The following is a 15,793-nucleotide window of genomic DNA, read 5'->3' on the forward strand; positions in this document are numbered from 1 at the left end:
GGAAGTGAAAGCAGCGGGGCTGACAGATGCGAGAAGATTCAGAGCAACATCAATAAACCTGTAGCCCCGAAGGCGGCATTTAGATCATTACATTAAATGCTTCCTATTAAACTTTCAACTGTCTAATTTGCAAGCGCAAAAGAAAATACGAAGTAGGAACAAGTTGAGCAACGACTGCATTCTCTTGAATGAACTTTACTGACAATTGACTTCATGGGATTTCTGCATAGTTCTACAGTTGTCAGACATGTCAGATATGCTGCTGCTTGATTTTTAATGTTGAATGGACAGATGGCCAACTGCAATTACATTAAAAACATCATTCTTGGGATTCGGTAAAATTTCAACTTGGATTGTTTAATAAACTACATTTGATTAATTGTCTAAATTCTCCACAACATTGTGCACAAATTAAACATCCAACAAATCTTAATTTTTCACCTCAGCCATCAAAGCCCTTGAATTCTTTTCTTTGTTTTTCTGATTTAGAGTGGACACCTTTTGTTCTGAAATTGTATAATGAAGCAAAACATTTGCAAATAGTGTATATGTAGTCACTTATGTGGTCAGGAAAATATTTAGATTTTTTATTAAACCCCCAATTTTTTTGTGACAGTCATTACATGTCAGACTGTGCTCAGCAAACAATACACTGACTTTTAATTCTGTTCACATTTTAATTATCCAATGGCACACTTCCACCATAGGCTACTTGCACCAACATATTTTTTAACACCATGTTTCATTCAAGTAATACATAGAATTTGTTATGTAGCCTATAATATATATATATATATATATGTATATATATATATATATATATATATATACAGGCCTATATATGGAGTTGACTTTGGCTGTCTTGTTGCCTCGCTGCACTATCAGTCAATGACTCAACAGACAGAGTTTGCTTATGAAGGTATCTCCAGAAACTGGGTTTGTACTGGCTACTGAGGCAGCATCACGTCACATCGTCGCTAGGAAAGCAGCAACTGATTATCGCCATCTGGTGTCCACAAAAGATAATGCGTCTGCTTCATTGTATTTTGGTTGGACTGAATGGTACAATAATCTAGAACAAAATCAAGAGAGATTTGTCGATAACTGAGTGTATATTTAATAACTGAAATGTTACTTAGGAATGGAATCAAAAGTTGGGAAAAAATGAATAAAAATTTACATTTATACACAAATGTGCCTCTTCGGGCACCTTCAGCTCAACTGTTGTGGATCCGTGCACACAGGATTGTGAGATTTCATAGGCAGTGAATGATACATCAATGCTGCCTTCAAAAATCGATCAGATGAAGGGATCTCAGTAGATAGGATGTGACACGGACACTGCATTTGGACGTGCCTTGGTCCTTTCCTTCTTCCGTATACTGCTTCCAGAGGCAGCATTTTCCTAGTTTCGGATGCAGCCTTTTAATAATGGTAGGCCTACTTCGATGATGGAGGGGACACTACTAGTTAGCTCGTTCAAAATGAAAGGGGCCCTTCCACAAGACTGTTAACGAAGAGTACATTCATACAATAATGCCATGTTTCCTTCAGAGTAACCACTTCAAGGTCTCTGCACTTCGAAAGGAGTAGAACATGGATCCACGCCCGTTCTGCTGTAGCACGCTGTCAAAGACTCCTGCGCTTAATTGTATTTAATACGTCCATCATTTACAAAGAAATATCGTGATAACACAATATTACTGTTATTGTGAGATTGTTACGAGGTATTAATTTTGTTTTATTTAACTATTTTAAATTTCATTATTAAAATTTCTCCCCCTTTTCTGGATGACCAAAAGGGCACTTTTAGATTTGTGTACGAAAGGGGCAAGGGCTTGCGACCCTGCAGTCCCCCTTCTGTGCATGTAACAGCTTACATAGAACTTTTCACAGCTGTATCAAAAAGCCAGCACGTGATGTTAGTGGTCTAGTAAATAAAATATTATTTCGTTTCTAACCAAACGTATACCCTAAGCATTTTTACCAATATTAATATACGGCTACTATAATCATTTTATTATAAGTAAATGTTTATTGGCCTACTGTTGTGGAAAATCAAAGACCTTTCTCTCTTTTCAGTAAGAAAACTCACAAAGTCCAGAGTTCCTGGTGTCAAAGGTTAGAGTTTATTGAGCAATCCAACAAACCCGAGATGTCAGGAGAGATCTGACTCTCTTGGTCAAAATCCTCATCTTTTGTACAGTTTGCTATCTGGTATTATGTACCTCATGTGTATGCCCATTTATGTTTTGGTTGTCATGGATATCGTTCGCCGCCATTGTCTCACAGAGCCTTTGATTTCTTTTTAATGGTTGACACCAGGCTTTAGTCTATTTTTAAAAATAACTTTTTAATTATAGTATAAAAACATAAAAAAAAGCATTATGCTTATTTGAGTAAATCCATCCAATATGTATTAGTGCATCATTCTGTTGTAAAAAGTGACACACTGTTTTATGCCTGAACACTAGACTGTATCTGAGTTTTTCTATATTGGTGCTGTGAGAGTTGAATCATGGTACTTTGTTCTTTCTGTTCATGGTTTACATGCAGACCAGAAGAGTGTCTGTGGTTCAGTGTGATACAACACTCTGAAATACTGCAGAATTTCTCTGAATCCTCATTGTGGCTGGTGTGTGAACCAGAGGTGTTTCCAGCATTAGCCCAGACCATTATATTTTCACACTATCAACCACTTTTCTGAAGTCCAAAGCTGGTGAGAGGGTATTCTTTGTGTTTTGCTCTGGCTGGGCCTGTTTCCTAAATCTTCCACTCTAGTACTATCCTTGACTAACTCATCCTCTCTCCTCCCTAAATCATCTGTGATGCAAAAGAACAGATACGGTGCACCACTTATTACAAATCAGCTTCAAACAACTAATTCATCAAGTGCTACATATTTCAAATTGTAGACAAAAAAACATTGAAGAAAATGTATTGGGAAGAGCAGATCAGTGGGATTGCCCCAAGATCTATCATGATTCTTAAATTTTCATGTACATTACCATAGTCATCACAAAAGAGTGAATTATAAAAAAAAAAAAATATTTAATATAAATAATTTATATTTTTTACATAGTCAAAATTATGTATAAGATCATAAGTTAAAGCAATACATGAATGACTTTAGTCTAAGTTCATTGACACACCATGGCATCGCATTGTATATAATTCTCCATGTTCATCTGTCAAAATCCTTTCATTAGGAGCATTGGTATAAACAATGTTTCACTTTTAACTTTAAAGTAAAGTGACTGATTAATTGTTACCAGTTTCCATGCCTGATTAAGGCACAGCTGCTGCTGCTGCTCCTCAGTCTGTTGCTCATCTTTGCTACACTCTACAAAACCATTTAATAAAATCAAAGTGTATATTTCCTACAAACTAATATCACAAAACAAGTCACACATACATTTTATGTTAATGCTTATTGGTTATCCTTAGGGAAAACAACACCTGATAAACAAGGAAAGTATTCAGTGCAGTGGGATAAAACTAGTGTTCCTGGCTACCTACAGCATGAACAATAGCAAGGTTATGTAGCCTACACTTTTCTAGAAATGGGCACACTTATCTCGAAATGTGTAGCCATTGTTAATCTTCAAATGCGATGATAAGCATGCTGGTCCAAGTGCTAACATAGCCTATTGCCACTAGCCTACTGTGGGTGAAAGCCAGCGAGATGATGATCTTCAGACTTTAAGGACCAAAAAAAAAAGTTAATTCTTACCCACTGACTTCTTTCGGAAAAATCCCCAAAGCCTCATTTTTGCTGTCTTTCCTGCTAATTGCTGTTAAATCGCCACTAAGTAACGTTAATGTCAACGACTGTGCTAGCTCCTCCCCTACCTGCTGCATATTCAACAGAGAGGAAGAAACGGAGTCGCATAGGCTACCGACAGCAAAGAAACTTATACTATAGGCTAGATTATTTTTAAGACATATGTCTATTTGCAGTATGTTCAAAGCCAAAGCACAATGAAATAAGGCAACTTATGATTTCGGGGGTTTACATAGTCTATTGTCCGGTTTCATATTTGTCAGTGTAACCTGCCCACTTTTGACCACTGTTATTATCATTGTGTGAGTGAAGACACACTGGAACTGCTGCTGATTTGGAGAGTTTATTTTTCCTTTTTGTTGCTGTTGTTTGGGGAACATATATGACGCTGCATGGAATAAACAGCGTCTATTCCATCATAAAAATGGTGCTTCTGTGATTTTATCACCTCTCCTCAGTGCGTTCAAAGCAGACTCAGCAAACATTACAATGTTAGTAATATTCAAATCAAAAATAAAATGGATGAAAACAAGTTTCAACAATATTTAGAGACAAAACAAAATTGATACAAGATTAACACATTGGAAGATAGAACAAATATGAACCATACCTACTCGGAATAAACAGATCCAGACCAACAAATGTTGCTTCTGTGATTTTATCACCTGCACAGATCAAAGACCAATTAATCAATCGACCAAAATCACCGCATTTAACCGACGCGCGCACACACACCCAAACCGCTCTACTCGGAAATACAACTATTAAATCCAGTCCATCAATGCATAAAACACTTATTAACACTCTTTACGGAAATATTATTGAATATTATGTACTCAATCCAACTTCTGCAAACTTTTACACTTTATATTGAAAGAGCCCCTAACAGCTCACCCCTCCTCAGTGCGCTCAAAGCAGACTGATGACGCAGCGCGGGATGAACAGAAATGACGTCATGACGCCAGTACAATTAATCATAAAACGTTTTCCAAAGTGACACAGATACATTTCAAAACAAAATTATAATGCTTTCCAAAACAAAATAATAAAAAGTAAACACATAAAACTGAAAGGAAGGATTATTAGTGAAACATTAATTTACATAGTGAACATGCACTGTAAATATAAACATCCGTCACATCAGTCAACTTTTCAAAATACATTCAGGGCTACACTCAAAACATTCGTGGCTGAAGCCCCGGCAAAATCGGCTGACGCCTCGTCTGGTGTGAACACAAGCAGCTCAGGCTTCCACTTCGTTGCACATAGTTTTATTAATACATACAGACATGATGAGCATTGCAAGAAGTTCTGGTGTAGACTAGACTTTGGCTCTAAATAGCTTTAACTGCATATGCTTGTTCTCATGTTTCGGTGTAGATGTTCTACCAAAGAAGAATGCTCGAACTCTTCATGGCTGTCCATCCCAAATGACTCCCTTCAGAAAAAGCTCCTTTCTTTTCATGTGGCAGAGAAAAATTCCAGAGAGGTAAACATAATTATCTAGAAGTATTGGCTTGAAAACTTTCATTATTTTGACTTATTTCCAAGATTACTATTAACCAACCAATGCCCACTCTAACACAGATTGCTCTACATCTTACCTTGAGTCTGGAGAGCACCGGAAATCTCATCTTCTCATGTGCCTTCACCAACGGGAGTGTAAATCTGTGTGATAAGTCTGATGCTGCTGGAGTTTTCCCCAACTGCTCTTGTAGCTTTTCTGGCCAGCTACTGTTTACCAGAGGTTATTGTTCTAGAGTTGAGCGTATGTACTGTTATCCAGTGTATTTATGAAGTCATAATATGACCAGCATGTTTTTATTGATCTGTTCAGATTTAACCGTCTCAGCTGCAGTAACTATTGGAGATCAGAAGATCACAGAGATGTTGACACTAAGGAACTGCTTCAGTATCACAAATAATTCAGCAAACGCTTCTTATATACAGTGAGAAAATGCACCTAATCAACCTACAAGTATTTTTGAAAAACTACATTGAATTCCTATTTGAGAGTTTTTTAGGTGTGCTGATGTCACATTGTAACACTGAATTAATGCAGGTGTGTGCAGTGCATCTCTGCTGGGTGTCACTGGTCGTCTTCTCTCCAGCGATGTGACTGGACACCTGAATTTGGGCCGCAGTTACAAATGGTAAAAGCGTGTAAAGTGTTGTTTTCTACATGGATTCAACATGAATCTTAAAATAATGATATAATTTTACTGCATGATCATTTATCTTATTCTTTTTTACTTTGTTACAAATCATCTAGAAACACTTACAAAGAGTCAGGATTATATTAATGCAGTATTCATAACAGCTGACATGCCGATGCATTGGCTGAAATGGAAAGTAAATGAACCAGTTAATGTTGACAACTCTTTCTCCACTCTTTAGGATTTATGTAAAGATTTACTTTCTGGGACGGACTATAAAGTAAGTGTCATACTGCATAACGTATATGCTCCACTTTACAGAATAGGGACGCAATTGCAAACTGTTCGCTTTTTAAATGAACAGCACTTCAGTCAGAGGATTTTGTTTCACTTTTGAGGAACAACTTTCTTGTTAAACCTTTTTTTTAAAGAACGGTTGTGTTTTGTTTATCATATCTTCAACAAACTTTTGGCCACAATCACATGACATCATGCAAATCTAAATGTCTTTGTTTAATATGACAGAGACTCAATTAAGTATTTATTTATTTTTTGATGAAAAAGCTGTCATTGTCTTTATATGTAACTTCATGCAAGTTCTTAAAACACAGTTGCGCTGTGTGCTATTAGTGGAATGTTTGATCATCAAGTAAGTGCACATTTGTATCCAATAGGAGCCTGAGATTCTCTCCCTAGAGCCCAACAAAGTTTCTTTCCATGGCAGAAACAGAGTTTTGGTAAGAGGGAGGAACCTGGAATCTGTCACCAAAATCCATATTCGAGGGGATCTGGACTGCATTCCAAAAGAGTAAGGCTTTGTGTGAATGTGTCTTTGCCGACCTGTGTAAAGTCTGTATAAAATATACCGGTACTATACTGCATATACTGTATATCTGAGTATGACTTTTGTCCCTTCAGAGCTCCAGTGTTTGAATACTTCAATGACACTCTACAGTTCCACATTCCTCCTAGTGAAACTAAAGGCACAGTAAAAGTGTGTGCTGTTACTCCTCATGGCCGTTGTCATGGTAACAGCATCATCACTTACAGTTCCCAGCCCACCTGCACAGGAATACATCCCAAAGTCACCTGGAGCAGGTATGGCACACAAGATACATTTTAAGAATTAATTTAAAATAGTTAAATAAAACTAAATGAAACCCTCATAATAATCTCACAATAACAGTCGCACAATAAACCCCGACAGGGTGATCAGAACCCCGTCGCAAAGCTGCATTTTATTGATGACAGAACACTGGTAAACACTGTAGGCCTAAATGTTTTGCACGATTAAACAAAAAGTGAGTTGACGTAAATTCAAGATTTTGGTTTTCATTATTGTTTTCAGTTCTTGAACAAACCAGAACTCATGGAAGGTGTGTGAGAGTTTAGGGATGAATATGATATTAGCTCAATATACTATATTCACAATGGAAATTTCCCACTATGATAGAAAAAGTGTGTATCTGTTTGTGTGTTAACTTAACCCCAACCCCCTGATCTTTTATCCTACTCACTGGTCAGACCTCTACTTTCCCATCTAAACAGCAGGTGGCGCTATAAACTCAATCATTATTCATTAAAATACTGTCTATCTACGAGTTAAACTTCAAATTTGCATAGTTTTTCACTATATTACTATTCTATGGTATTTTTTCATAGTAAACCTATGTTATTAAATTTTCTCTTCCTACTCTGATATTTGATCAGATATATCATTATATACTGCATCGCACATCATACAGTGCTTGCTAATAAAGAGGTAAAAAAAATAAAAAATAACTGTAAAAACATTTTCTCTCCTGATTATGCATATGCATACACGTATCCACATTTAGTAACACTTCTGCATGTCATCATAGCAGGCATTTCAGAGTACAGATGTATTAATCCATCAGTCTAGATTTTACCATGGCTAATTTCAAAGTACTAATCAGATTATTACTTAGAAATATGATGTAACTCATCTATTAAAGAACAGTTCAACCAAAAAAATGTCTTTCTTCAGTAGAACACAAAGAATGAGACCCATCTTTTTTCCATACATTGAAAGTGAATGGTGACTCAGACTTACATACTTTGTAACATTTCTTTTTGTGCTCCACAAAAGAAAGAAAGTAATATATGAATTTGGAGCAACATGAGCGTGAGTAAATGATGACAGAATTAAAAAAAAATTTTTTTAGTAAACTATCCCTTGAAGAAAGGAAAACACATAAACTAAATGTCTTCTCTAAATCTAACAGTGGAACATAGTTCATCTGTTACTAAGCATGGCTGCTCTTTGATTAGAGTTGCATAAAGCACATCAGAGTCCTTTTGAAAAAAGAAGAACTGATTCAAAGAACTCATTTTCCATAATTATGCTTGAAAGGCAGCACTTATACAAAGATACACACTCGTACAATTACAAATCATGCCCGTAGAGACAATTCATCAGACAATGACAAAAATAAAGGTATGGAAATTGTTATAACTATGGCAACAAGAAGAGCCACATTCCAGAATTCTTAGCTTGTGGAAGGATTAATAGCTCATTATCAACTCATTCTAATGATCCAGGAAGCCTGAAGCACTTTGCACTCACACTTGAACGTACACTCACAGGCTTCTTAAACCAGAAAGAGAAAAACAGGAGTGAGTTGCACAACACAAAGTTTTATACATTCATTTTAACTATGTTTTTTCCATATAATTTCTGCCGTGGAGCACATAAGGATCTTTTCTACTTACAATCAAAGTAAATGGTGACTGTGACAAAACACTATGCCTAACATCTCCTTTTGGGTTCAACAGAATGAAGAAAGTCATACTATAGGTTTGGAATGACAGGAGGGAGATTGAATGATGACAGAATTTTCATTTTCGGGTGAACTATCTCTTTAATGGGACTGAAAGCACAGCAAAAGAAATGCATCAGCTAGAAATCACTTCAAGGAACTCAAGCATTATTCACAGAAACGCATTGCACACACACACACACACACACACACACACACACACACACACACACACACACACACACACATGTTGGCGCAGTTATCATTATGAGGACTCTCCAGAGACATAATGATTTGTATACTGTACGAACTATAGATTCTATCCCCTAACCCTCACAAAAAACTTTCTGCATTTTTACATTTTCAATAAAACATTGTTTAGTATGTTTTTTAAGTGATTTGAATTATGGGGACAAAATTCATAGCATAATACCCTTGTAATTACCAGTATGTAACCTAAACAAAAAGTCCTTGTAAACCATTTAAACCCCCCACAACCGTTATGTACATCTTGAGTGAGAGCAGGAGAGAGTGCCTCATTTCATGGTGTAAGAAGATGAGAGATGAGTGGAATTTCTCCAGGATTACCTTCAGTACAACAGGCTTCCCAGAATTCCACACACTAGGAAATTGTTTTCTAGGAAGTGGTGATTAGAACAAAGTGGCTGAACATCAGACGAGTAGGATCACCCATGAGCAAATCCTCCCCCTGCACTCTTTCTACTCTCTCTCTCTCTCTGTCATTTCGTCTTCTGCCATGTCTCTTTGAATATACTTGATAACTCAAGGACAGTGTCACTTTTTCATGGTATCATTGATATTTTTGTATTAATATAATTGTATTATCCTAATAATATTGTTAATAAGATGGAAGCAAAACAGACATAAAGCTTGAATGAGAATATCTGAACTCGACAAGCAATAAAGGGTTTCTCGGAAAAGCACCAATGCACTATTCACAAATCATTATTAATGTGCAAAAATGGCACGCATTTTGAGACTAGTATTTTATCTGTATTATGTAATTTACTTAACTTGTAATTATAATGCTTATGAAATAAGTGCCTAAACTAGTTTGAACCCTGAGGATTTAAATATAACACATTTAGTTTAAACTCTTCATTTAAATGGAAAAACTAATCCTCATTTTCTGATCCTAATGAGTTCTTTTGTCTTCACTGTCACTGAATTGACTTTTCTGAAAAAATTGCATTGCATCATCTAAAAAAATCTTTAAATATTTCTGTATAATGAATAAGGGGATCTCTGTGTATTTTAATATAATTAATATGAGATTGCAATCTCTAAATTAAAACTGTCAAATAATGTGCAGCATTTTTTCTTTCCTCATTTAAGGTTGAAAATGATATTTTTTGCCTGCTACATTTATTTTATTTACAGCTGAGAAATTGCACTTCTAGTATGTAGGAATATGATAATGCACATTTAAAAAAAATTGAATTCTGTTGTTACGGTGTTTTAAACAGTCTACATGGCGCCTCTACTTGATTGTCTCTCTCTTCAACTCTATTTGCCATTTAAATGAATGTTGAAAAAGCAGCTTTGTTTGCCTTGCAGTTCAGTCTATCTCAGATTACTGTCTTCACATGTGTTTGGCAATTTTATTTATCAAGGCAGAGGAATTCACTCTGGACATTGTCCTGGATGACAGATGGTTTGTTATATGCTCCAATAAAATTTGTGGCAATTATCTCAGAAATTGTTTTATGCATTTTAAGGCAATTCCTAGAATGTTTGCTCACAGAATGTTTAAGAGAGCAATAAAGAGTTTAACAGTATCTCTTTACACAGAACTTGACACGTGTTGTGAAAGCTAGAGGGTAAATAATCTCTGCGTGATCTGTTTAGGCTGTTGTGCTTTATGACCTCTCACACTTCAACACACATGCATCCATCTATCTGTCCATCTCATTTAAAAAAATGGCCATACACAAATACAGTATATGCAACATACATTTAAAAATGCTTTAAAAATGGCCATTATATTTGTTTTACATGTAGGCTTTTGCCATATATCAGATTTCCTTGAAGAATAATTTACAGTTTTGTTAAGGTTATAGTAATTATTTATAAATTCATATATTAATTAATATAAAACTAATAAAAGACTGTATTATGTCCTCCTTTAAATAGATTAGCATGTGCATGTGTGAGAATAATAATAATAAAATTACTAATATATATTTTTAAACCTTTTTCACACTCTCTCTTTCCCTCTCTTACGCACACACACACACATACACACACAAACAATTCTCCCAGTGCAGTGAAAGAACAAGTCTTCCTCGGCTATCAATAAGTGGTGTTTGGTTTTCATAGGCTCATGAAAGAATTTTACACTCATTCCATAATAATTTTAGATTTCATAAATTCTTCCATTTGACTATTCATTCCCACACATACATCTCATTCTGTGCAGCGACAGGGTGACAGCCCGTGGCGCTCTGTCTCAGAGTCAGATCTGTGAAGGGAGGGTCAGACAAGGATTCTGAGAAATCCCTGAATGCGGAGATAACGAGTATTAACTGGGCTTATTGGAAGCAGATGCCCTTGTCTCACAAGCCTCAGCAGGGTTAATTTTCTAAGAGTTCAGGACTGTATCACTGCTGTGATTGAGGGGGGAAAACATTTGTTTGTGTGTGTTTGTATTTGTTTGTGTGTGTGTGTGTAAAAGAGACAGTGATGCTGCATAAGGCAATATTTTGGAGGTTATGTAACTCCGTCTGCTCACACTCCAATCAGCCTTCCATGTTTAGTCCTTAACACACTCATGTTTTTGCTCCTTTAGTTAAAAATAGCTCCAAAATTATAACTACATTATTATCAAGCACATTGCTAACCACGAGTTAAATCTTGATGGTTCTCTCATCTTGTGTTGTGATGTGAGAGACAAGAGAAGCCGGTCTGACGCTGAGAACCACCACGTGGATGACCTTAATTTGGAATGAAAGATGGCTCAGGCCAGGCTCACTCAAATCTTTCTCTAGATAAATGGTGCTTTTTTTATCAGCTTGTGTTTATGTGTGTATTGCATGCTTGAGCACATGGGTGTGAGTATCTGTTTTGAGATCAAAGTAAATCTAATAAACATCTGTCACAGGACTCACACACTCATTTACTTAGCTATCTAAATGGGAACATACCATAGGGAATTATAACAACTATAGACTAACCCTAACCCTATACCTAAAACAATCATTTTGCAGTTTTAGAGAAAAAAAACATGATTTATTTAAGAATTGCTTTTCCCAATGAGGGCGTCACCACATGTTACAAAAGGGAGGTTTTGTCAAATTTAGATTATTTCTGAAATAATATTTAGATTATTTCTGAAAATGTTAGTAAGTTAACATGTATATTTTTTACTTCTTGTGGCTATACTTTTGAAAACATTGAGTATCTTAATGTTCAAAAATATGCCCCTCTTTACTTACATTCTAAGTACATCACTGGAACCCATATTTTTGCTTTTTTAAAGAAATGGAGGGACGAGTCAAAATTAATTAAAGTGCTGATGATTGAGCTTAACTTGTATTGAACCTGGAATATTCCTTTAAGTATTGCTCCTGGAAAGGTCACTCTTGATGAACTTCAAGTGATAATGTGGGCTTCTGTTGTTACTACGTGTTTAAAAAGCAGATGAATTGAAAAAAGATATTTGCAGTTCCAGAAGTCTCATTTATTATAATATAAATGGGAGTGAACTATAAATTTACAGTATTGTACCATGGATTTTTTTCCTCCCAGCATGCTTTGCATAAGACTTGATGGGGAGAGTAAATGTTAAAATAAAGAGCAATTTTATGTGTTTTGGTGCAAGATGAATAAAGTGTGAGATTTATAATATTTAATATGTTGTTATGTTGAGATTTAGAACACTTTCTGTAATGTTGGAGTTTTGGGGGTTACCACTGTGGTGGTGATGAACAGTCGAGCAAGAGCTTAAAATCTTCTGAAATCTTAAGTTTTAAGTTTTAAAATAATCAGTCTAAATTAGTTTAAAATACATAGTGGAGTAAACCTACAGCAACTCATAGGGTTAAAAAGCTGCATTGTTTTTGCTGGCAAGGCACAGAATAAACATGTGTTTGCTGTTTATTTTTAATGAATGGTCTAACAATGTAATTTCCATTTCCAGTCAAAACATGTTTTTTAATGAATGGTCTACAGATGTTTGTTTTTCTAAATGAATATAAAATATAAATATCAAATTGAAATTTATAGTTGAAACATGTTTTTTTCAAATGACATTTTATGTGTCATTTCAACTTACATTGTCAACTCGCTATTTGAAATTACAATTGAAACATTTTATGTCAGTTTATGGTTGAAACACCCATTTCATTTTGCAATCTAAACATGTTAGTTCAGTTCACAGTCTAAAATTGTTATTTCAGTTTTTGGTAAACTTTTGGCAGACTGCTGCCATGCATTTATCGTCATTTTAATACATTTTTTACAGTGTATGTCAACAACTGTCTCATTTGTTTCTTTTATTTCTCCTAGAATTTTAAAATGTAAAATTTGTGTAAGCACACCGATTTCAGCAGCAAAACGTTTGACCTACAATTGCTGAATTCAAGGTACGAAGTCTGGAATTTTAGAAGAAACATCAACAACATAGTAGATAAATTAAGTATACTGTACATACCTGAGACCTTCTCTAACTCTCATGAGCTCAGAAACAGCAACCTCAGAGCAATGAAATTTACATGCCATAACAAATTGTGTAGGGTATTCATCCTAATATATATATCTTCCTTCTGAAGATAAACAGCTTCAAAGAACACCTCCGGTAGAGTCTAATCCTTTCCTCTTTTTATGGGAAAACAGCATTAATTCACATAAAGAGATAATACCTTCTACATGGCCGCAAACTTTAGAAGGTCACTTGATGATATTATAGATATTTCTATCCAGAGAACAGATTGATAAGGCCCCGGATATATTTGTAACCTTTTCCACCGATCTTCATGCTTCCTTCATGAATTGAACCATTAAGCCATGCAAACATAGGATTCAGGAAGCGATAAGAGAGGTATCCGGATTTGAAGGTGTGGAACTATGATGTTTGCTCTGATAAAGTCTCATTAGAGCATTTCCTATACGATTAGAGAAGTATGATGCACAGCCTTAAATGCTGTTCCTGACCCCTTAAATTCACTATTGTAGGTTTATGCACATTTAATTTATTGCTTAACTTCAGGCTCTGTCTCCAAACCTCTGATTTGTGCACTAGTATGTGCTGATGCCTTCCTTTTATAACAATCTTCAGTACTTCACACATATATTCATTGTCTCAGTGTTCAAGGGCAAAGTCAAGGGGTTTGTGAATATCTAAATACAGCTTTTAAAGAGCTCACAAAATGGCTTGACAAACTCTGTTTTCTTTTCTGTGTTGACATGTCCTATCATTTAGTTTCATTGATTTGCTATACTTTGGCGATTCTCATGAAAACTGTCAAGAAAAAGTCCTGGTCATTTTTAACCCCAAATCAATACAAAGTAAATAAATAAATAAAATGTAAAGCCTACATTTAGGACCATTAAATGGATAATTCACCCAAAAATGAAAATACTTTCATTATTAACTCACCATCATGCTATCCCAGATATGTATGACTTTCTTTCTTCTGCAGAACACAAATTAAGATTTTTAGAAGAATATATCAGCTTTGTAGGTCCATGAAATGCGAGTGAATAGTGACCAGAACTCAGAAGGTCCAAAAAGCATCACATAAAGGCATCATAAAAGTAATCCAGATGACTCCAGTGGTTTAATCAATGTCTTCTGAAGTGATATGAGTGGTGTGGGTGAGAAACAGATCAATATATAAGCCATCACATACACATCTGGGATGGCATGAGGGTGCGTAAATGAATAGAGAATTAACATTTTTGGGTGAACTATCCCTTTAAGAATATAAATATTTTTTTGCATTGTGTCATTTTTATGTATGCCATTGATTGTATGTCATAACATTACTACTGACGCAGGAAAGCATCATTCTCTGTGTCTGGCTTCCTGTGTAGCCATCTATTTGCTGAAACCAAAAGAGGAGTGGATCCACAGGCCAACCCATCACAACCCCGCAGGGTATAGTACAGCTCACTATCCAAAACCAGTCTCCATGGTAACCTCAGCCTAGGAGCCAGCCACAGCATTTACAGCAACCCTCAAATATATATTTCCTCTACGCTGTGAAAAAATCCTGTTGTTTATACAAAAAAAAAAAAAAAAAAAAAGGGGGTTAACACATGTGAGATTTAAAAAATGCAGTAAACATGAACTAAATTACATCAAATATAAAACAGAACACCACCAGTGTACATAACTGATATAAAAAAATATGATGAAACATAACTATTCCCATAAAATATAATGAAATGTAATGGGTCACGCAGGGGATTCTGGGAACTCCGATTACGTTTTTTTACTGTAATTTTAACAATAATTTACTGTAAAAAGTACATGTACATTATGTAAAAGCTAACTTTCTACATCTAAAAATTTTTATTTTTACAACATTTTATTGTAAAAACTATTGTATTGTCTTTTAAAATATATGAAAACATTTTACTGTATATTTTACAGTTAATATTCGTTAATCAATTAACATTTTATTTCTGTAGCACTATTAGAGTATTTTACTGTTAAAATTACAGAAAAGTTTTACAGTAGTGTTCAGGGAAGGTGGGTGACCACTGCAATAACTCAATGGACTACAACGCATCTTTTGTTGAAGAGCTTCTTAAATGATTTGCCTTTGGCTACATTTAACTATACTCCCATCAATTCCCAGGCATTTTTTATCAACTGTGGAGATGCTTTCACAGGCACTGATGTGTTTATGCAAAGCATGAGCCACTGGACCGCACGCATCATTTTATGGGTTTCAACCGTCTCAGCTGAACAGAAAAATACACTGAATTTCAAACACTTCCCTGGAATTGGGGACCTGTATTTGTGTGTGCGTTCTGCATACACGTACTACATCTCCACAGTAACTTGCTCAACGAAGACTTAGAGTGCATTGGGCATTCCAAATGGG

The 15,793-nt window shown here is 35.4% G+C and overlaps 1 protein-coding gene across 1 annotated transcript; it reads left to right on the forward strand.

Annotated features, from left to right (window-relative positions):
- The first annotated feature begins 5,353 nt into the window (after nt 1-5,353).
- LOC127638865 (uncharacterized) lies at nt 5,354-14,844 on the forward strand. The gene is made up of 7 exons (XM_052120595.1): nt 5,354-5,531; nt 5,622-5,733; nt 5,847-5,937; nt 6,182-6,220; nt 6,615-6,748; nt 6,859-7,038; nt 14,775-14,844. Exons 1-7 carry the CDS (start codon nt 5,354-5,356, stop codon nt 14,842-14,844), a joined length of 804 nt encoding a protein of 267 aa, XP_051976555.1.
- Nucleotides 14,845-15,793: the final 949 nt, after the last annotated feature.

This window comes from Xyrauchen texanus, chromosome 47 (genome assembly GCF_025860055.1).
Source record: "Xyrauchen texanus isolate HMW12.3.18 chromosome 47, RBS_HiC_50CHRs, whole genome shotgun sequence".
Taxonomy (NCBI): Eukaryota; Metazoa; Chordata; class Actinopteri; order Cypriniformes; family Catostomidae; genus Xyrauchen; species Xyrauchen texanus.

Coding starts and splice junctions, on each gene's coding strand:
- LOC127638865 (XM_052120595.1), top strand. CDS start 5,354: ATGCCCACTCTAACACAGATTGCTCTACATCTTACCTTGAGTCTGGAG. Junction 5,532..5,621: donor CCAGCTACTGTTTACCAGAG/GTTATTGTTCTA, acceptor TGATCTGTTCAG/ATTTAACCGTCTCAGCTGCA. Junction 5,734..5,846: donor GCAAACGCTTCTTATATACA/GTGAGAAAATGC, acceptor GAATTAATGCAG/GTGTGTGCAGTGCATCTCTG.